Source organism: Salmo salar, chromosome ssa09 (genome assembly GCF_905237065.1).
Source record: "Salmo salar chromosome ssa09, Ssal_v3.1, whole genome shotgun sequence".
Taxonomy (NCBI): domain Eukaryota; kingdom Metazoa; phylum Chordata; class Actinopteri; order Salmoniformes; family Salmonidae; genus Salmo; species Salmo salar.
Window position 1 is genome coordinate 85,276,041 of NC_059450.1, and position 22,014 is coordinate 85,298,054.

General features: G+C 46.5%; 1 protein-coding gene across 1 annotated transcript in view; it reads left to right on the forward strand.

Annotated features, from left to right (window-relative positions):
* Window positions 1–22,014, forward strand: part of LOC106612061 (glutamate receptor 1-like) — a 124,707-nt gene that overhangs the window by 98,770 nt on the left and 3,923 nt on the right. The window contains exons 3-4 of the mRNA XM_014212879.2: window positions 408–647; window positions 10,785–10,969. Of these exons, the coding sequence (XP_014068354.2) occupies window positions 408–647; window positions 10,785–10,969 (425 nt within the window). The remainder of the gene's footprint in view (window positions 1–407; window positions 648–10,784; window positions 10,970–22,014) is intronic.

Sequence of the window (22,014 nt, forward strand, 5' to 3'; positions counted from 1 at the left end):
CATTCTTCACCATGTTCCACCTCTCACAGTAGACAGAATGCCCATCATGCTACCATGGTACTTACAGTTACCCTAATCTGTGCAGAATATATCTTGCAATGTACAGGTCTTCAAAATGTGAATCTAAATACGAAAAAGTCTAACAATGTCATCTCCCTCCTCCCTCTCTACCCCTCCTCCCTCTCTACCCCTCCTCTCCCCCCCTCGACCACCTCCCCTCCTCCCTCCTCCCTCCCCTCCTCTCTTACCCACTCTCCTCCCCCCTCCCCCTCCTCTCCCACCCTCTCTCCTCGCCCTCCCTCTCCCTCCCCCTCCCGCCCCCGCGTCCTCTCCCTCTCTCCTTTTCTCTCACCACCCCCTCTCCCCCTCCCTCTCTCGCTCTGTCTTCCCACTCTCCTTCGCCCCAGTCTGTTCCCAGTTCTCTAAAGGTGTCTATGCCATCATTGGCCTCTACGACAGGAAGACGGTCAACATGCTGATGTCGTTCTGCGGGGCGCTGCACGTGTGTTTTGTCACGCCTTCCTTCCCCATCGAGACGGCCAACCAGTTTGTGATCCAGCTGAGACCCGAGCTACAGGACACTCTGGTGGGGGTCATAGACCACTACGGATGGACCAAGTTCGTCTACATGTACAGCTCTGACTCTGGTGAGTAGAGGGGTCAAAGGTGAAATTATGTATTCACTGAATAGTGTCTGCATGTGATTGAACAGCTGTACTGGGTTGGCCTGGTTCTTCTTTCAACATAGTTGCTGGGACCATGCTGGAAAGGACAGTGTAAAGGGACATATCAGTGCCAGCTCAGTAGAGTTCTGGTTGGCCCTGTAGTGTTAAAAGGGCATATCAACATCAGAATGATGCACAAATATAAGACAGAACATATGCCATTTAGCAGAAACATACAGGCACACGGTCATTCTTTTTTATGTATGGGTGGTCCCGGGAATCGAACCGATTATCCTGGCGCTGCAAGCTGTACCTACTGAGCTACAGAGGACCACGACGTTACCAAAAAGCACTACCACTGGCTGGTTTCTCAAGCTTGTCAAGGAGACCAAGTGACAGAGTAGTGAAACAGAGTGATATTCAGCTGACTATCCAGGCTAATAGACGGGGGACTTGCTGGAGGTTTGGTAGGATCGCTGGGTCACAGGGTATGACGTTCCAGGTGAGGTGCAGGAATAGCTTTAGAAATGGAACATGAACCTGTAAAAGCTGCTCGCTAGAGAACGTTGGACACACACACAAGCACAGACACACACACAAACGTACGTACGCACATACGTGTACGCACACACACACAAACACACACAATACACACCTCCTGCACACAACTCAAAGGTCCTGTCTTGTGCAAGACATCAGTTGTCATACCGACCACAGTTAGTCATTCAATGATTGCCATGGTGACAGCGGAGGGGTAAGGAGAAGCCATTGTGTCCTTTCACAATGAAAAGCCTTTTAAGCCACGACTCTAGGAAGCACCTGCATATGGACAGTCAACGCTCACACAGACATATCGAGCAGACACAGACTGAGGGAGGAAGAAGAGAGTCACACAGGGACAGTCAACGCTCACACAGACATATCGAGCAGACACAGACTGAGGGAGGAAGAAGAGAGTCACACAGGGACAGTCAACGCTCACACAGACATATCGAGCAGACACAGACTGAGGGAGGAAGAAGAGAGTCACACAGGGACAGTCAACGCTCACACAGACATATCGAGCAGACACAGACTGAGGGAGGAAGAAGAGAGTCACGCAGACAACACAAACACATAAATAATGATATATCACACGGAGGAGAGAGTTGAACGTGTCTACCATCTCTAATTGTGGTACACACTGCCCATGTCAGGGTATTTGTAAAACACATATTTTAGTTGCTTGCTTTTCAGTGCAAACACACCCGGAGAAAGAAATGACGCACCTGTCCACACCAGGTGTGTTTTACCTCCGTCCCTCCCCCTCTCTCGCCTCCTCTCCCCTCCTCCCCTTCTCCCCTCCCTGTCCATCCGTAGCCAATCAGCTGTAGCCTACCCATAATGCTGTGCCATCTGTCCCAGGTGTTTAGTGTTTCAGAGCATAACTGTCAAGCTACACTAAACTCTCTGCGTACCCTGGCTGTGTGTGTGTGTGTGTGTGTGTGTGTGTGTGTGTGTGTGTGTGTGTGTGTGTGTGTGTGTGTGTGTTGTGACTGCTGAGTGATGTCACACTCTTTGAAATAAAGCCAGATTAATGACCACTGTGAGACCTTGGTAAATTGTCAGTCTGTCTGGACACATAACAGGACTGTGACAGAGGTGATTGGTCCTTGTGATGCATAGTAGCCATGATAGTTAGAGCAACTCCTCATGTCCCATGATCCTTCATCAGCCAGTGAGGGACTGCAGGGCCATTAACCCTGCTGTTTGTATGTTGTTGTGTGGGTTTGTGTATGTGTGGTGTGTATGTATGTGTGTGTAAAGCCATTGTAAAGCCCCCCCGTAGTAATTGAGTGGTGGAATGGAGGGTTCTGGAATCCATATCATCATCCATATTGCCTCCTGTTGCCTGGATACTACTCTCCAGCTGTGTGTCCAAAGGGTTATTTTAAGCCTGTAAGAAAAACCTGTGTTTGTGCGATTATAGTGTGTGTGTTTCTTCTGGTATGGTGTGTGTGTGTGTGTCTGTGTGCCTGCAGGTCTTCAGGTTGTTGTAGATGGCACTTTGTTCCTTATCACAGGGTTAAATAGAGATATGCAGACAGGCATCTTTGTCAGTGTAGATGAAAGCAGTCTGTGTTTAGTCCCCAGGGGGGCTCTGCCTCTTTGGTATGCTGATTCGAGATTCTCCATCCATTGGTATGTAGGGCTGGATGTGGATTACAGTTGAATGCCTGGGGGAGAGATTTCCGTAGCCATACATTTATGTATACCTGTACATTCTGTGTGTTCATGCAGGTATTTCTTGTTGCTCATATTTCAGCACCCTGGCATTCAAAAAGACTCTTTGTTTATGTCATATTACCATCTGTCTACACAGCCCAAAAAGCTTTATGGTCTAATATATTTACAACTTCCCTTTACAAATATTACTTTTTAAGTGCTTTAACTGGAGAGATGGGTGGCACCCTATTTCCTAATGTAGTGCACAATAAAGGGAATAGGGAGGCAAAACGAGTGAAAGCAGAGATACATCTCTCTGAGTGTTGCCATTTTCTTGCAGTCGCAGGGATTTTAATACTATTTTCACCCAAGATAACACCTGTGTAGATGTGCTATTAAGCAACTGTCGGTAACTAAAGAAATGTAAATTCCATTAAAACCCTCATAAACGATATTCACAAAATGGTCCTTCAAAAAAGTTTATATTCTCTCTCTCTCTCTCTCTCCCTTGCTTTCCCACGCTCTCCCTCTCTCTCTCTCTCTCTCTCTCTTGCTCTCCCTCACTCTCCCTCTCTCTCTCTTGCTCTCCCTCTGTCTTTCTCGCTCTCACTTTCATTCTCTTGCTCACTTTCTCTCTCTCTCCCCCCTGCTCTCTCCCTCGCTCTCCCTCACTCTCCCTCTCTCCCCGCTCTCCCTCGCTCTCCCTCATTCTCTCTCTCTCGCTCTCCCTCTCTCTCACTCACTCTCTCTCACTCTCTCTCTCTCTCTCTCTCTCTCTCTCTCGCTCTCCCTCTCTCTCTCTCTCTCTCTCTCTCTCTCACTCTCTCTCTCTCTCTCTCTGTCTCTCCTGTTTCTCTCTCCGCTCTCTCTCTTCTCTCGCTCTCCCTCTCTCTCTCGCTCTCTCTCTCCTGTTTCTCTCTTCGCTCTCTCTCCCTTCTCTCGCTTTCACTCTCTCCCTCTCTCGCTCTCCCTCTCTCTCGCTCTCTCTCTTTCACTCTCTCTCCCCTCTCTCTCTCCCCTCTCTCGCTCTCTTGCTCTCTCTCCCTCTGCTCTCTCTCTCTCTCTGCTCTCTCTCGCTCGCTCTCCCTGCTCTCTCTACCCTCTCGCTCTCCCTGCTCTCTTTTCCCACGTGTCGGTACCCCCATGTGTTAGTCAAATTAGTTCTTATGAGGGCCAGATTCCAACAGAAAGTTGAGCAGGAAAATATAGTTTTTTCTGTCTGAAACTATACCTTGAAACAGAGGAGTTGACAGTGGTCCTGAAACTAACCACTCTGAAACAGAGGAGTTGACAGTGGTCCTGAAACTAACCACTCTGCAACAGAGGAGTTGACAGTGGTCCTGAAACTAACCACTCTGAAACAGAGGAGTTGACAGTGGTCCTGAAACTAACCCCTCTGAAACAGAGGAGTTGACAGTGGTCCTGAAACTAACCGCTCTGAAACAGAGGAGTTGACAGTGGTCCTGAAACGAACCGCTCTGAAACAGAGGAGTTGACAGTGGTCCTGAAACGAACCGCTCTGAAACAGAGGAGTTGACAGTGGTCCTGAAACGAACCGCTCTGAAACAGAGGAGTTGACAGTGGTCCTGAAACGAACCGCTCTGAAACAGAGGAGTTGACAGTGGTCCTGAAACGAACCGCTCTGAAACAGAGGAGTTGACAGTGGTCCTGAAACGAACCGCTCTGAAACAGAGGAGTTGACAGTGGTCCTGAAACTAACCGCTCTGCAACAGAGGAGTTGACAGTGGTCCTGAAACTAACCGCTCTGAAACAGAGGAGTTGACAGTGGTCCTGAAACTAACCGCTCTGCAACAGAGGAGTTGACAGTGGTCCTGAAACGAACCGCTCTGAAACAGAGGAGTTGACAGTGGTCCTGAAACGAACCGCTCTGAAACAGAGGAGTTGACAGTGGTCCTGAAACGAACCGCTCTGAAACAGAGGAGTTGACAGTGGTCCTGAAACTAACCGCTCTGAAACAGAGGAGTTGACAGTGGTCCTGAAACTAACCGCTCTGAAACAGAGGAGTTGACAGTGGTCCTGAAACTAACCGCTCTGCAACAGAGGAGTTGACAGTGGTCCTGAAACTAACCGCTCTGAAACAGAGGAGTTGACAGTGGTCCTGAAACTAACCGCTCTGAAACAGAGGAGTTGACAGTGGTCCTGAAACTAACCGCTCTGAAACAGAGGAGTTGACAGTGGTCCTGAAACCAACCGCTCTGAAACAGAGGAGTTGACAGTGGTCCTGAAACTAACCGCTCTGAAACAGAGGAGTTGACAGTGGTCCTGAAACTAACCGCTCTGAAACAGAGGAGTTGACAGTGGTCCTGAAACTAACCGCTCTGAAACAGAGGAGTTGACAGTGGTCCTGAAACGAACCGCTCTGAAACAGAGGAGTTGACAGTGGTCCTGAAACGAACCGCTCTGAAACAGAGGAGTTGACAGTGGTCCTGAAACTAACCGCTCTGAAACAGAGGAGTTGACAGTGGTCCTGAAACTAACCGCTCTGCAACAGAGGAGTTGACAGTGGTCCTGAAACTAACCGCTCTGAAACAGAGGAGTTGACAGTGGTCCTGAAACTAACCGCTCTGAAACAGAGGAGTTGACAGTGGTCCTGAAACTAACCGCTCTGAAACAGAGGAGTTGACAGTGGTCCTGAAACTAACCGCTCTGAAACAGAGGAGTTGACAGTGGTCCTGAAACTAACCACTCTGAAACAGAGGAGTTGACAGTGGTCCTGAAACTAACCCCTCTGAAACAGAGGAGTTGACAGTGGTCCTGAAACAAACCCCTCTGAAACAGAGGAGTTGACAGTGGTCCTGAAACTAACCCCTCTGAAACAGAGGAGTTGACAGTGGTCCTGAAACTAACCACTCTGAAATAGAGGAGTTGACAGTGGTCCTGAAACTAACCCCTCTGAAACAGAGGAGTTGACAGTGGTCCTGAAACTAACCACTCTGAAACAGAGGAGTGGACAGTGGTCCTGAAACTAACCACTCTGAAACAGAGGAGTTGACAGTGGTCCTGAAACTAACCGCTCTGAAACAGAGGAGTTGACAGTGGTCCTGAAACTAACCGCTCTGAAACAGAGGAGTTGACAGTGGTCCTGAAACTAACCACTCTGAAACAGAGGAGTTGACAGTGGTCCTGAAACTAACCACTCTGAAACAGAGGAGTTGACAGTGGTCCTGAAACTAACCACTCTGAAACAGAGGAGTTGACAGTGGTCCTGAAACTAACCCCTCTGAAACAGAGGAGTTGACAGTGGTCCTGAAACAAACCCCTCTGAAACAGAGGAGTTGACAGTGGTCCTGAAACTAACCCCTCTGAAACAGAGGAGTTGACAGTGGTCCTGAAACTAACCACTCTGAAATAGAGGAGTTGACAGTGGTCCTGAAACTAACCCCTCTGAAACAGAGGAGTTGACAGTGGTCCTGAAACTAACCACTCTGAAACAGAGGAGTTGACAGTGGTCCTGAAACTAACCACTCTGAAACAGAGGAGTTGACAGTGGTCCTGAAACTAACCACTCTGAAACAGAGGAGTTGACAGTGGTCCTGAAACTAACCACTCTGAAACAGAGGAGTTGACAGTGGTCCTGAAACTAACCACTCTGAAACAGAGGAGTTGACAGTGGTCCTGAAACGAACCACTCTGAAACAGAGGAGTTGACAGTGGTCCTGAAACGAACCACTCTGAAACAGAGGAGTTGACAGTGGTCCTGAAACGAACCACTCTGAAACAGAGGAGTTGACAGTGGTCCTGAAACTAACCACTCTGAAACAGAGGAGTTGACAGTGGTCCTGAAACTAACCACTCTGAAACAGAGGAGTTGACAGTGGTCCTGAAACGAACCACTCTGAAACAGAGGAGTTGACAGTGGTCCTGAAACGAACCACTCTGAAACAGAGGAGTTGACAGTGGTCCTGAAACGAACCACTCTGAAACAGAGGAGTTGACAGTGGTCCTGAAACGAACCACTCTGAAACAGAGGAGTTGACAGTGGTCCTGAAACGAACCACTCTGAAACAGAGGAGTTGACAGTGGTCCTGAAAGTAGAAGCTCCCTTTATGGTGTTCTCTGCTGTACATAGCAATCAATAGTTTGTGACTGACTGCAGGGTTTGAAACCAGGTCTTCTTAACACAATAGGACTGTATTAGCCCACTGAGCTAAAGCCTAGCCACACTATCCCTCTACTTCTTAGTTTTTCGTTCAGATTTTGTGATTTATATTCATCCGTTTTAGCCGTAGTAAGTTGCTATGAATCTCCAGTTGTCATGTAGGTATCAACCCTGATATAAAGACAAGACAGGCACCATGAAAAGTGGAGATCGGGTGGCTAAAGACAGCATCTGTCTGTAGTAAATTTGCATGACATTTTAGTCATTTAACAGACACTTATCCAGAGCTACTTACAGTTAGTGCATTCATCTGAAGATAACTAGGTGAGACAACCACATATCTCAGTCATAGCAAGTAGATTGTTCCTGAATAAAGTAGCTATCAGTAGAGTCAGAGCTAGAAAGGGGAGGGGGGGTCAAGTGCTGGTTCAGGCGAGAAGGGGGATTATTTAAGATACTGTTTGAAGAGGTAGGGTTTCAGATGGGTTTTCTTTTCAGAAGATGGGAGGGCCAAGAGACCTGAGGTGGCACAACAGAGTGCTCGGGTTGGGGTAGGGAGGGGCAGTTGCTCTTGTAAGCACCATGGTCTTGTAGTAGATGTGAGCTTTGACTGGAAGCCAGTGGAGGAGCAGAGTGATATGAGAACCAGGCGGGATTTGATGGCACAAGCGGGGAGCCCAGCCAACAGCGAGTTGCAGCAGTCCAGACGGGAGATGACATGTGGCTGGATTAGGATCTATGCCACTTCCTGTGTGAGGTAGTGTCGTACTCTACAGATGTTGTGGAGCATGCACTCTGGGAGGGAGACACTGTGGAGTTGTCAACCATGATGGAGAGGTCTTTGAGCGGGCAGACCTTCCCCGGGAGAAAGAGAACCTCCGTCTTGTCGAAGTTGAGTTTGAGGTGGTGGGCCGACATCCAAGTTGAGATATCAAGTGTCACAAACCCCCTTAATCACTTCTCAACCTGTCCTCTAAACGATCCAACAGAGCCAGGCATCCATCACCTTTCACCATACCTCTGACTAGATAGACAGCCAGACATCCATCACCTTTCACCATAACTCTGACTAGTTAGACAGCCAGACATCCATCACCTTTCACCATAACTCTGACTAGTTAGACAGCCAGGCATCCATCACCTTTCACCATAACTCTGACTAGTTAGACAGCCAGGCATCCATCACCTTTCACCATACCTCTGACTAGTTAGACAGCCAGGCATCCATCACCTTTCACCATAACTCTGACTAGTTAGACAGCCAGACATCCATCACCTTTCACCATACCTCTGACTAGATAGACAGCCAGACATCCATCACCTTTCACCATAACTCTGACTAGTTAGACAGCCAGGCATCCATCACCTTTCACCATAACTCTGACTAGTTAGACAGCCAGACATCCATCACCTTTCACCATAACTCTGACTAGTTAGACAGCCAGGCATCCATCACCTTTCACCATAACTCTGACTAGTTAGACAGCCAGACATCCATCACCTTTCACCATAACTCTGACTAGTTAGACAGCCAGGCATCCATCACCTTTCACCATAACTCTGACTAGTTAGACAGCCAGACATCCATCACCTTTCACCATAACTCTGACTAGTTAGACAGCCAGACATCCATCACCTTTCACCATAACTCTGACTAGTTAGACAGCCAGACATCCATCACCTTTCACCATAACTCTGACTAGTTAGACAGCCAGACATCCATCACCTTTCACCATAACTCTGACTAGTTAGACACACCAACAACCCTGCTGCAAATATGGCATATGAAATATGTAAAGAGGGTCATATGTATGCATCAGACATCCTCACCAAGAATAGTGATTGCATACAAAAATGCAATTTCTGATTATTCTCTGTAGTGTAGTTGTGATTGGCTGGGTGGAATATTAGCTTATGTTATAATGTAATTGGTATAATTCAGTATTTGGTTCAGTAATGGCCGCCGCTCTGCTGCTTGTAAAAGCTTTGTTTACCTCCTGGAACAACTGTCTCTCCCCTCCCAGAAGGATTCTGATTGGTCTAACATGATACTGTGTGTGTGTGTTGCTCCCACACTCTAAATCGGCAGGCATGATCGATGCATTCCCTAATCGCGTCTTATTTCCTGTCTCTGTGTGTTCTCCCATGATGCTCCCTAGCCTGTTCCCCCATTATGCTTTAGATGCTTTTAGCCTATGGGGACAGCTTAATGGAGTGGCCTGGGTGTAATTGGTGCCTCTGAGGGTCTGTGTGCATTTGTGTGGATGTCTGGGTGTGTGCGTGTGTGTGCAGGGCCAGCCCTAGCCTTGAGCCTTGAGCCTTGAGCTTTGGTTGTGGGGCCCCCACCTCGGGGCAAACATTTTAGTGGCCCCCCTCTTGACGACGAGAGAAAAGTTTACATTTAATTTCCTGCAATTCTACACATTTTGCCATGGGTCGTAGAGAAAATATTGCATTTTTTATGACACATTTCATGCAATTCTACTAATTTTGCCATGGGGAAGACAGCATTTTGTTTTAGTTTTACAGATAATTTCCTGCAATTCTACACATTTCTTAATGACTTATGCCATGTTAATATGATATCTGAGTGAGAATTACGAACAAAATCAATGGGGACCCTCTGGACATCAGGGCCCCTGGGCATGTGCACTGCGTGCCCGGTTAGTATTCGGCCATGATTACTACAAATTTAGATAGCTGGCTAGACTAATTGACTAATCTAAACATTGTTAGCTGACATGGCTAATTGAGTGACTGTCAGTGACTGACATAACAAGAGAAAAACTGCTGATACACAAACACATTTTGAAATTGTACCTGGTGTATTCTACTATTCTTACTCTCAATAGTAATCTGAGACCCCGCCTGAGTTCCTAAAACAATAAAAGCTTATGCCTGGGGCTGGCCCTGTGTGTGTGTGTGTGTGTGCGTGCGTGCGTGTGTCTGTGAGTGTGTGTGTGTTTGTGTGTGGAGGGATTATTCAGAGTAGCACCGAGTGCTGTAAAATCATGGCATCCCAGTCATCATAATGAACTATCCCTCTGGAGACGGAAATCAGATATTATATTGCTGTGCTGTCAGAAAGTCTTATGATGGATAGTCCTACTGTATGTTAGCATGACAGATGTATTATTGATGGATAGTCCTACTGTATGTTAGCATGACAGATGTATTATTGATGGATAGTCCTACTGTATGTTAGCATGACAGATGTATTATTGATGGATAGTCCTACTGTATGTTAGCATGACAGATGTATTATTGATGGATAGTCCTACTGTATGTTAGCATGACATGTATTATTGATGGATAGTCCTACTGTATGTTAGCATAACAGATGTATTATTGATGGATAGTCCTACTGTATGTTAGCATAACAGATGTATTATTGATGGATAGTCCTACTGTATGTTAGCATAACAGATGTATTATTGATGGACAGTCCCACTGTATGTTAGCATAACAGATGTATTATTGATGGATAGTCCTACTGTATGTTAGCATAACAGATGTATTATTGATGGATAGTCCTACTGTATTTTAGCATGACAGATGTATTATTGATGGATAGTCCTACTGTATGTTAGCATAACAGATGTATTATTGATGGATAGTCCTACTGTATGTTAGCATGACAGATGTGTTATGGATGGATAGGCCTATGTTAGCATGACAGCATTATTATTGATGGATAAGCCTATCCAGGGCACCTTGGGAGTATGATGCCTTTTGGAACACATCCATAGTTCACCTCTAACCCCTGACCTGTGACCTTTGCCCCTGACTTGTAGGCTTGTCTGTGCTGCAGAAGGTCCTGGACACGGCTGCTGAGAGGAGCTGGCTGGTGACGTCTGTCAACGTTGAGACCATGACAGAGGCCTCATTCCTCAAGGTGTTTCAAGACCTGGACAAGAGGAAGGAGGGACAGATCATCATCGACTGTGAGACCGAAAGACTCACCTCCATCATCAAAAAGGTAACGAGAGGTAGAGAGATTCATCTCCATCCTCAAAAAGGTAATGAGAGACTGAGAGATTCATCTCATCCTCAAAAAGGTAACGAGAGACTGAGAGACTCACCTCATCCTCAAAAAGGTAACGAGAGACTGAGAGATTCATCTCCATCCTCTTAAAGTTAACGAGAGACTGAGAGATTCATCTCCATCCTCTTAAAGTTAACGAGAGACTGAGAGATTCATCTCCATCCTCTTAAAGTTAACGAGAGACTGAGAGATTCATCTCCTCCTCAAAAAGGTAATGAGAGACTGAGAGACTCACTTCATCCTCAAAAAGGTAACGAGAGACTGAGAGACTCACCTCATCCTCAAAAAGGTAATGAGATACTGAGAGACTCACCTCATCCTCTAAAAGGTAACGAGAGACTGAGAGACTCACCTCATCCTCTAAAAGGTAATGAGAGACTGAGAGACTCACCTCATCCTCTAAAAGGTAACGAGAGACTGAGAGACTCACCTCATCCTCTAAAAGGTAACGAGATACAGAGACTCACCTCATCCTCAAAAAGGTAATGAGAGACTGAGAGACTCACCTCATCCTCTAAAAGGTAATGAGAGACAGAGACTCACCTCATCCTCAAAAAGGTAATGAGAGACTGAGAGACTCACCTCATCCTCTAAAAGGTAACGAGAGACTGAGAGACTCACCTCATCCTGAAAAAGGTAATGAGAGACTGAGAGACTCACCTCATCCTGAAAAAGGTAACGAGAGAAGAGACTGAGAGATTGAGCCAGTCATCTCCATCGCTAGTATTGGGCCAGTAATGGCAAAAATGGCAAGCATTGGTCCATGATTCGGCTGCCATACATAAGCCAGAACTTTCACAGATCTGGATCAGCCAGAACTGGGTCACATAAAAATGCTGTGCGAATTAGAAAAGTGGGCCTGCTTTGTGCCATCGTAATTTTGCTTTCTGTGAATTAAATTAAATCCAGACATTTGAGAAAGCATTGATTGCTCTGTTGCACGTGTGACATAATTTAAATAAATACCACATAGCCAGCAAAAGAGGGGACAGAGAAAGACAGAGAGTAATAAAAAGAGAGAGTGATGGTAAGGTTGGCAGGTTGATGTTTATTGTCAAGAATCTTCCGCTTGATAGGCCAGCTGTAAAGTCCAAATGGGCTATATCATAAAAATGTGTAAAAACAAAAATGACCTTTTTGGTTGTTATTTAATGTTAAGATTAGGCATTCGGGTTAGAAGTGTGGTTCAGGTTATGGTTAAGGTAAGGGTTAGGTTAGGGTTTCAGACTTTATGACTTTGTGGTTGTGCCAGAGAGTGACTACTTTGTAGAGCTGCCTCCAGGGCATGATTCCTGACAATAAAGTCCAACCTGTGGAAGAGATGAACCTCCCAGGCAGTGGTCGTCCAGTGTAGTTTATTAGTCTCAGTGTATTACAGACAGGAGATATGGATACGGTTAGGTTGACATTTGGAGCTGTAGAGAAACACTTACTCTCCACGCTACTGCTGCCTGGGAAGGGTGTATCCTGGCATAGCAATTAATGACACACACACACACACACACACACACACACACACACACACACACACACACACACACACACACACACACACACACACACCACTACCCCACCCACTCCCCCATACTTATACGTCCTTCCCCCTCCCGCCCCCCCACACACACACACACACACACACACACACACACACACACACACACACACACACACACACACACACACACACACACACACACACACACCACTACCCCACCCACTCCCCCATACTTATACGTCCTTCCCCCTCCCACACACACACACACACACAGAAAGAACAGAGACCTCTATCCCCTCTCTCTCCTCTAACGCTTGGCTCTAGCTGTGTGAAGGCAGTGTCTGGTGTGTGTGAGTGTTATTGATGACCCGGTGTCCACACTTAAGGTAGTTGCTTCACTTCTCACCAGTTTACAGCAGCTGAGCCATAGCAGTTCTCCGCTCAGACAGACTCCATCCATCACAGAGGTCTGCACCCTGCTCTCTGCCTCTATAGCAGCCTGTCTATTATACACACGCACAGTGACACACATGTGCACACACAGACACATACACGTATGCAGGCACACAAATGTTAGCATGAACATATCATTCCAAAATCATGCGCGTTAATATGGAGTTGGTCCCCCCTTTGCTGCTATAACAGTCTCTACTCTTCTAGGAAGGCTTTCCACTAGATATTTGAACTTTGCTGCGGGGACTTGCTTCCATTCAGCCACGAGCATTAGTGAGGTCGGGCACTGATGTTGGGCGATTAGGCCTGGCTCGCAGTCGACGTTCCAATTCATCCCAAAGGTTGAGGTCAGGGCTCTGTGTAGTGCAGTCAAGTTCTTCCACACCGATCTCGACAAACCATTTCTGTATGGACCTCGCTTTGTGCACAGGGGCATTGTCATGCTGAAACAGGAAAGGGCCTTCCCCAAACTGTTGCCACAAAGTTGGAAGGACAGAATCATCTTGAATGTCATTGTATGCTGTAGCATTAAGATTTCCCTTCACTGGAACTAAGGGGCCTAGCCTGAACCATGGAAAACAGCCACAGACCATTGTTCCATCTCCAACAAACATTACAGTTGGCACTATGTATTGGGGAAGGTAGCGTTCTCCTGGCGTCCGCCAAACCCAGATTTGTCCGTTGGACTGCGAGATAGTGTAGCGTGATTCATCACTACAGAGAACGTGTTTCCACTGCTCCAGAGTCTAATGGCGGCAAACATTACACCACACCAGCCGACGCTTGGTATTGTGCATGGTGATCTTAGGCTTGTGTGTGGCTGCTCGGCTACGGAAAACCATTTCATGAAGCTCCCGACGGACAGTTCTTGTGCTGATGTTGCTCCCCAGTGTCTTGGGTATCAGTGTCTCCAGGCCTCGTGCCTCTCCATCATCTTCCCCCAGTCTTGGGTATCAGCGTCTCTAGGCCACGTGCCTCTCCATCATCTTCCCCCAGTCTTGGGTATCAGCGTCTCTAGGCCACGTGCCTCTCCATCATCTTCCCCCAGTCTTGGGTATCAGCATCTCTAGGCCACGTGCCTCTCCTCACCGGAGGCTACATTGCGCTGCAGGACATGCCTTGTGCTAGGGTCACCCTTAATAACTAATGCAACTGTCTGCCATGCCTTCCAGCCTGCTACACACACACACACACACACACACACACACACACACACACACACACACACACACACACACACACACACACACACACACACACACACACACACACAGGATATTAACGTTTGGGAGACTCTTAGAGGAAGGAAATATGTTGGGATTGTGTGAGGTCATGTAAATTCCATGATCAGTTACAGAACCCCCTCTCTATCTGTCAGTTACAGAACCCCCACTCTATCTGTCAGTTACAGAACCAGCACTCTATCTGTCAGTTACAGAACCCCCACTCTATCTGTCAGTTACAGAACCCCCACTCTATCTGTCAGTTACAGAACCCCACTCTATCTGTCAGTTACAGAACCCCCACTCTGTCAGTTACAGAACCCCACTCTATCTGTCAGTTACAGAACCCCCACTATATCTGTCAGTTACAGAACCCCCACTATATCTGTCAGTTACAGAACCCCCACTCTGTCAGTTACAGAACCAGCACGCTATATGTCATTTACAGAACCCCCACTATATCTGTCAGTTACAGAACCAGCACTCTATCTGTCAGTTACAGAACACCCACTCTATCTGTTAGTTACATAACCCCCACTCTATCTGTCAGTTACAGAACCAGCACTCTATCTGTCAGTTACAGAACCCCCAATCTATATGTCAGTTTCAGAACCAGCAGTCTGTCAGTTACAGAACCAGCACTCTATATGTCAGTTACAGAACCCCCACTCAATCTGTCAGTTACAGAACCCCCACTCTATCTGTCAGTTACAGAACCCCACTCTATCTGTCAGTTACAGAACCCCACTCTATCTGTCAGTTACAGAACCCCCACTATATCTGTCAGTTACAGAACCCCCACTCTATCAGTTACTGAACCAGCACTCTATATGTCATTTACAGAACCCCCACTATATCTGTCAGTTACAGAACCCCCACTCTATCTGTTAGTTACAGAACTCCCAATCTATCTGTCAGTAACATAAACCCCACTCTATCTGTCAGTTACAGAACCAGCAATCTATCTGTCAGTTACAGAACCCCCACTCTATCTGTCTGTTACAGAACCCCCACTATATCTGTCAGTTACAGAACCAGCACTATATCTGTTAGTTACAGAACCCCCACTCTATCTGTCAGTTACAGAACCCCCAATCTATCTGTCAGTTACAGAACCAGCACTCTATCTGTCAGTTACAGAACCCCCACTCTCTGTCAGTTACAGAACCCCCACTCTATCTGTCAGTTACAGAACCCCCACTCTATCTGTCAGTTACAGAACCCCCACTCTATCTGTCAGTTACAGAACCCCCACTCTATCTGTCAGTTACAGAACCCCACTCTATCTGTCAGTTACAGAACCCCCACTATATCTGTCAGTTACAGAACCCCCACTCTATCTGTCAGTTACAGAACCCCCACTATATCTGTCAGTTACAGAACCCCCACTCTGTCAGTTACAGAACCCCCACTCTGTCAGTTACAGAACCAGCACTCTATATGTCATTTACAGAACCCCCACTATATCTGTCAGTTACAGAACCAGCACTCTATATGTCATTTACAGAACCCCCACTATATCTGTCAGTTACAGAACCAGCACTATATCTGTTAGTTACAGAATCCCCACTCTATCTGTCAGTTACAGAACCCCCACTCTATCTGTCAGTTACAGAACCCCAATCTGTCAGTTACAGAACCCCCACTCGATCTGTCAGTTACAGAACCCCCACTCTATCTGTCAGTTACAGAACCCCCACTCTATCTGTTAGTTACAGAACCAGCACTCTATCTGTCAGTTACAGAACCAGCACTCTATCTGTCAGTTACAGAACCCCACTCTATCTGTCAGTTACAGAACCCCACTCTATCTGTCAGTTACAGAACCCCCACTATATCTGTCAGTTACAGAACCCCCACTCTGTCAGTTACAGAACCAGCACTCTATATGTCATTTACAGAACCCCCACTATATCTGTCAGTTACAGAACCAGCACTCTATCTGTCAGTTACAGAACCCCCACTCTATCTGTTAGTTACAGAACTCCCAATCTATCTGTCAGTAACATAACCCCCACTCTATCTGTCAGTTACAGAACCAGCACTCTATCTGTCAGTTACAGAACCCCCACTCTATCTGTCTGTTACAGAACCCCCACTATATCTGTCAGTTACAGAACCCCCACTATATCTGTCAGTTACAGAACCCCCACTCTGTCAGTTACAGAACCAGCACTCTATATGTCATTTACAGAACCCCCACTATATCTGTCAGTTACAGAACCAGCACTCTATCTGTCAGTTACAGAACCCCCACTCTATCTGTTAGTTACAGAACCCCCAATCTATCTGTCAGTAACATAACCCCCACTCTATCTGTCAGTTACAGAACCAGCACTATATCTGTTAGTTACAGAACCCCCACTCTATCTGTCAGTTACAGAACCCCCACTCTATCTGTCAGTTACAGAACCCCCACTCTATGTCAGTTACAGAACCAGCACTATATCTGTTAGTTACAGAACCCCCACTCTATCTGTCAGTTACACAACCCCCAATCTATCTGTCAGTTACAGAACCAGCACTCTATCTGTCAGTTACAGAACCCCCACTCTCTGTCAGTTACAGAACCCCCACTCTATATGTCAGTTACAGAACCCCCACTATATATGTTAGTTACAGAACCCCACTCTATCTGTCAGTTACAGAACCCCCACTCTATCTGTCAGTTACAGAACCCCCACTCTATCTGTCAGTTACAGAACCCCCACTCTATCTGTCTGTTACAGAACCCCCACTATATCTGTCAGTTACAGAACCCCCACTATATCTGTCAGTTACAGAACCCCCACTCTGTCAGTTACAGAACCAGCACTCTATATGTCATTTACAGAACCCCCACTATATCTGTCAGTTACAGAACCAGCACTCTATCTGTCAGTTACAGAACCCCCACTCTATCTGTTAGTTACAGAACCCCCAATCTATCTGTCAGTAACATAACCCCCACTCTATCTGTCAGTTACAGAACCAGCACTATATCTGTTAGTTACAGAACCCCCACTCTATCTGTCAGTTACAGAACCCCCACTCTATCTGTCAGTTACAGAACCCCCACTCTATGTCAGTTACAGAACCAGCACTATATCTGTTAGTTACAGAACCCCCACTCTATCTGTCAGTTACACAACCCCCAATCTATCTGTCAGTTACAGAACCCCCACTCTCTGTCAGTTACAGAACCCCCACTCTATATGTCAGTTACAGAACCCCCACTCTATCTGTCAGTTACAGAACCCCCACTCTATCTGTCAGTTACAGAACCCCCACTCTATCTGTCAGTTACAGAACCCCCACTCTTTCCGGCAGTTACAGAACCCCCACTCTAGAAGTTAGTTACAGAACCTCCACTCTATCTGTCAGTTATAGAACCAGCACTCTGTCAGTTACAGAACACCCACTCTATCTGTCATTTACAGAACCCGCACTCTATCTGTCAGTTACAGAACCCCCACTCTATCTGTCAGTTACAGAACTCCCACTCTATCTGTCAGTTACAGAACCCCCAGTCTATATGTCAGTTACAGAACCAGCACTCTCTCTGTCAGTTGCAGAACCCCTACTCTATCTGTCAGTTACAGAACCCCCACTCTATCTGTCTATAGCCTCAGACGTATACACCAAGCAGTACATATCTATGAATCAAATGATTATCAGTTTATCTGTCCCTATCGAATTAACAACTACACAAATGGATTCATTCATAGAACTCTATAGCTGTATAGATTTCCTTTTTAGTCATTTAGCAGATGCTCTTATCCAAAGCGACTTACAATAGTGAGTGCATACATTTTTTATACCAGTCCCCCGTGGGAATCGAACCCGCAACCCTGGCGAACGCACAACCCTGGCGAACCCACAACCAACTGAGCCACACGGAACCATACCCTTTACACTACAATTTCTATTCTCCTCTCTTCTCCTCGCCTCACCTAAAATCTCTTACCCTCTCCTCTCCTCCCCACTCCCTCTCCTCCCCAGTCCATCTCATCTCAATCTCTCCCCTCTCCTCCCCACTCCCTCTCCTCCCCACTATCCCTCCTCTCCTCCCCACTCTTTCTCCTCTCCTCCCCACCCCTTCTCCTCTCCAATCCCTCTCCTCTCTGCCCCTCTCCTCTCCAATCCCTCTCCTCTTCTCGCCACTCTCTCTCCTCTCCTCCCCACTGTCTCTCCTCTTCTCCCCACTCCCACTTCTCTACAATCCCTCTCCTCTCCTCCCCACTATCTCTCCTCTCTACCCTCTCCTCTCCTCCCCACTCCCTCTACTCTACTCTCCTCCCCAGTCCTTCTCCTCTCCTCCCCAGTCCCTCTCCTCTCCTCCCCAGTCCCTCTCCTCTCCTCCGCTACCTAAGTTCTTGGAGCTATTTGGCGTTGCAGCTAGCCTAGCTACTAGCTAGCTGCATATCAAGCTAGCGGGGTTTTCTTGAACGCAGCCTGCAACACGGCTAGCCATTCTGGCTGGGACCGCGGATTGTTCCGGGTTTGTTGCTGTCTAGATCCCTGCTGTTTGTTGTTTTCACTTTTCCCCGTGACCTGCCCTGTCTGGAACTGCGAGGAGTAACAGCGTAACCTACGTTTGCTAGCTACCATGACAAAGACCAAAGCCGACGGGAGAACCGTTGAGGACAGTGGTGTCTCTCTATCACACGTGAAGGATCTTTTAAACAAACATAAAGAGACCTACAAGCAGTTGTTACAACCTCTTCAAGTGTTTGGTCCAAATGGATTCTACTAATAAAAGAATGGACGACCTGACCATAGAGGTCCAGGACCTGAAGAACAGTTTGCAGTTCTCCCAGGGTCAGCTCGATGAGTTGAAACAGGAGAACGGCAAGATGACAGCAATCTGTAAGTCTTTGAGAGAGGACGTCAGTTGTGTGTGTGAATCCATGATAACAATGACAGATAAATCAGACTCGAGGGACAATCAAGGCGGTACAACATGGTTGTTAACGGAATTGCAGAATCTCCACATGAGACCTGGACGGAGTCTGAGGAATTGAAGATGGACCACAGGAAGTTTGAGGTAGAGCGCGCCCACAGGACTGGGAAACCCACCACCGGCCCAGGTGATAGTGCTCAAGTTCCTGAGGTTTAAGGACAAGGTAGCTGTTCTGGAAAGAGCCAAGAACTTGAGAGGAATGTATATCTTCCTCAATGAGGACTATCCTGAAGCTGTGCGCCAGAAGAGGAAAGAACTGATTCCAGCCATGAAAACTGCCAGAGCGTGTGGGGACATTGCTTACATCTGCTATGACAGGCTCATTGTCCACCCTCCCACCCAGAAGCCTAGAAGGGATGAGAGAGCCAAGCCTAGTTGTTTGTAGCTTCAACCCCGCAACACACACACACACACACACCAACTGATTAATGGACTGCTGAATGTAGATTTATTTTATCTTGCTTTATTTGCTCTTTTCAGTAGTATGTCTATCTCTGATAATCTACCCAGGAAAGGGCTGAAAATAGCCCATATTAATATATGTAGCCTTAGAAATAAGGTTCATGAAATCAATAACTTGCTAACATCAGATAACGTTCATATATTATACATTTCTGAGACTCACTTAGATAATTCATTTGATGATACATCAGTAGCAATACAAGGATTTAAAATCTATAGAAGAGACAGAAATGCTTATGGGGGAGGTGTTGCTGTATATATTCAGAGCCATATCCCTGTAATGCTTAGAGAAGATCTTATGTCAAGTGTTATTGAAGTGTTGTGGTTGCAGGTTCACTTGGCACATCTAAAGCCTTTTCTTTTGGGGTGTTGCTATAGGCCACCAAGTGCTAACAGTCAGTATCTAAATAATATGTGTGAAATGCTTGATAGTGTATGTGATGTAAACAGAGAGGTCTACTTTCTTGGGGACCTGAATATTGACTGGTTTTCATCTAGCTGTCCGCTCAAGAGGAAGCTTTTTACTGGAACCAGTGCCTGTAATCTAGTTCAGGTTATTAATCAACCTACCAGGGTGTTTACAAACACTACAGGAACAAGATCATCCACATGTACAATCACATTTTTACTAATACTGTAGAACTTCGTTTTAAAGCTCTATCCATACCCATTGGATGCCGTGATCACAATATAGTGGCTATATCCAGGAAAGCCAAAGTTCCAACAGCTGGGCCTAAAATAGTATATAAGAGATCATACAAAAGATCTTGCTGTGACTCTTATGTGGATGATGTTAAAAATACGTGTTGTTCTTGTGTGATTAATGAGGAGCATCCAGACGCTGCACTTGATGAATTTATGAAATTGCTTCTTCTAATTATTGATGAACATGCACCTGTTAAGAAACTAACTGTTAGAACTGTTAAGGCTCCATGGATTGATGAGGAATTGAAAAACTGTATGGTTGAAAGAGATGCGGCAAAATGAGTGGCTAATAAGTCTGGTGGCATATCTGACTGGCTTACCAAATGCAAGTTGAGAAATTATGTGACTAAACTCAACAAAAATAATAAGAAACTTTATTATAAAGCCAAGATCAATGACATAAAGAATGATGGATAAAAAACTTTGGAGTACTTTAAATAAAATTATGGACAGAAAATGCAAATCAATTTCTAACATTTTTGACATGCATTATTCTGGATTTTTTTGTTGTTATTCTGTCTCTCACTGTTCAAATAAACCTACCATTAAAATTATAGACTGATCATTTCTTTGTCGGTGGGCAAACGTACAGAATCAGCAGGGGATCAAAGACTTTTTTCCCTCACTGTACCTTTTTTTGCACTATTGGTTAGAGCCTGTAAGTAAGCATTTCACTGTTGTATTCGGCGCACGTGACAAATAAACTTTGATTTGATTTATTGTCCAAATAAACAGAATATCTGGTTTCAAAAAACAGATAAAGCATCACCTCGCGGCACAACGCCTCTTCCCTATTTGACCCAGATAGTTTGTGTGTATGCATTGATATGAAAGGCTACGTGTGCCTTTTTAAAATGTATGTAGTTCTGTCCTTGAGCTGTTCTTATCTATTGATGTTCTGTATTATGTCGTTCTGTATTATATTTCATGTTCTGTGTGAACCCCAGGAAGAGTAGCTGCTGCTTTTGCAACAGCTAATGGGGATCCTAATAAAATACCAAATACCAAATACCAAATACTATCTATACTCTCCTCCCCAGTCCTTCTCCTCTCCTCCCCACTATCTCGCCTCTCCTCCCCAGTCCATCTCCTCTCCTCCCCAGTCCCTCTCCTCTCCTCCCCAGTCCGTCTCCTCTCCTCCCCAGTCCATCTCCTCTCCTCCCCAGTCCGTCTCCTCTCCTCCCCACTATCTCACCTCTCCTCCCCAGTCCATCTCCTCTCCTCCCCAGTCCCTCTCCTCCCCACTATCTCGCCTCTCCTCCCCAGTCCATCTCCTCTCCTCCTCAGTCCATCTCCTCTCCTCCCCAGTCCCTCTCCTCCCCAGTCCGTCTCCTCTCCTCCCCACTATCTCGCCTCTCCTCCCCAGTCCATCTCCTCTCCTCCCCAGTCCATCTCCTCTCCTCCCCACTATCTCACCTCTCCTCCCCAGTCCATCTCCTCTCCTCCCCAGTCCATCTCCTCTCCTCCCCACTATCTCGCCTCTCCTCCCCAGTCCCTCTCCTCTCCTCCCCAGTCCGTCTCCTCTCCTCCCCACTATCTCGCCTCTCCTCCCCAGTCTATCTCCTCTCCTCCCCACTATCTTGCCTCTCCTCCCCAGTCCATCTCCTCTCCTCCTCACTCCATCTCCTCTCCTCCCCACTATCTCGCCTCTCCTCCCCAGTCCATCTCCTCTCCTCCCCAGTCCCTCTCCTCTCCTCCC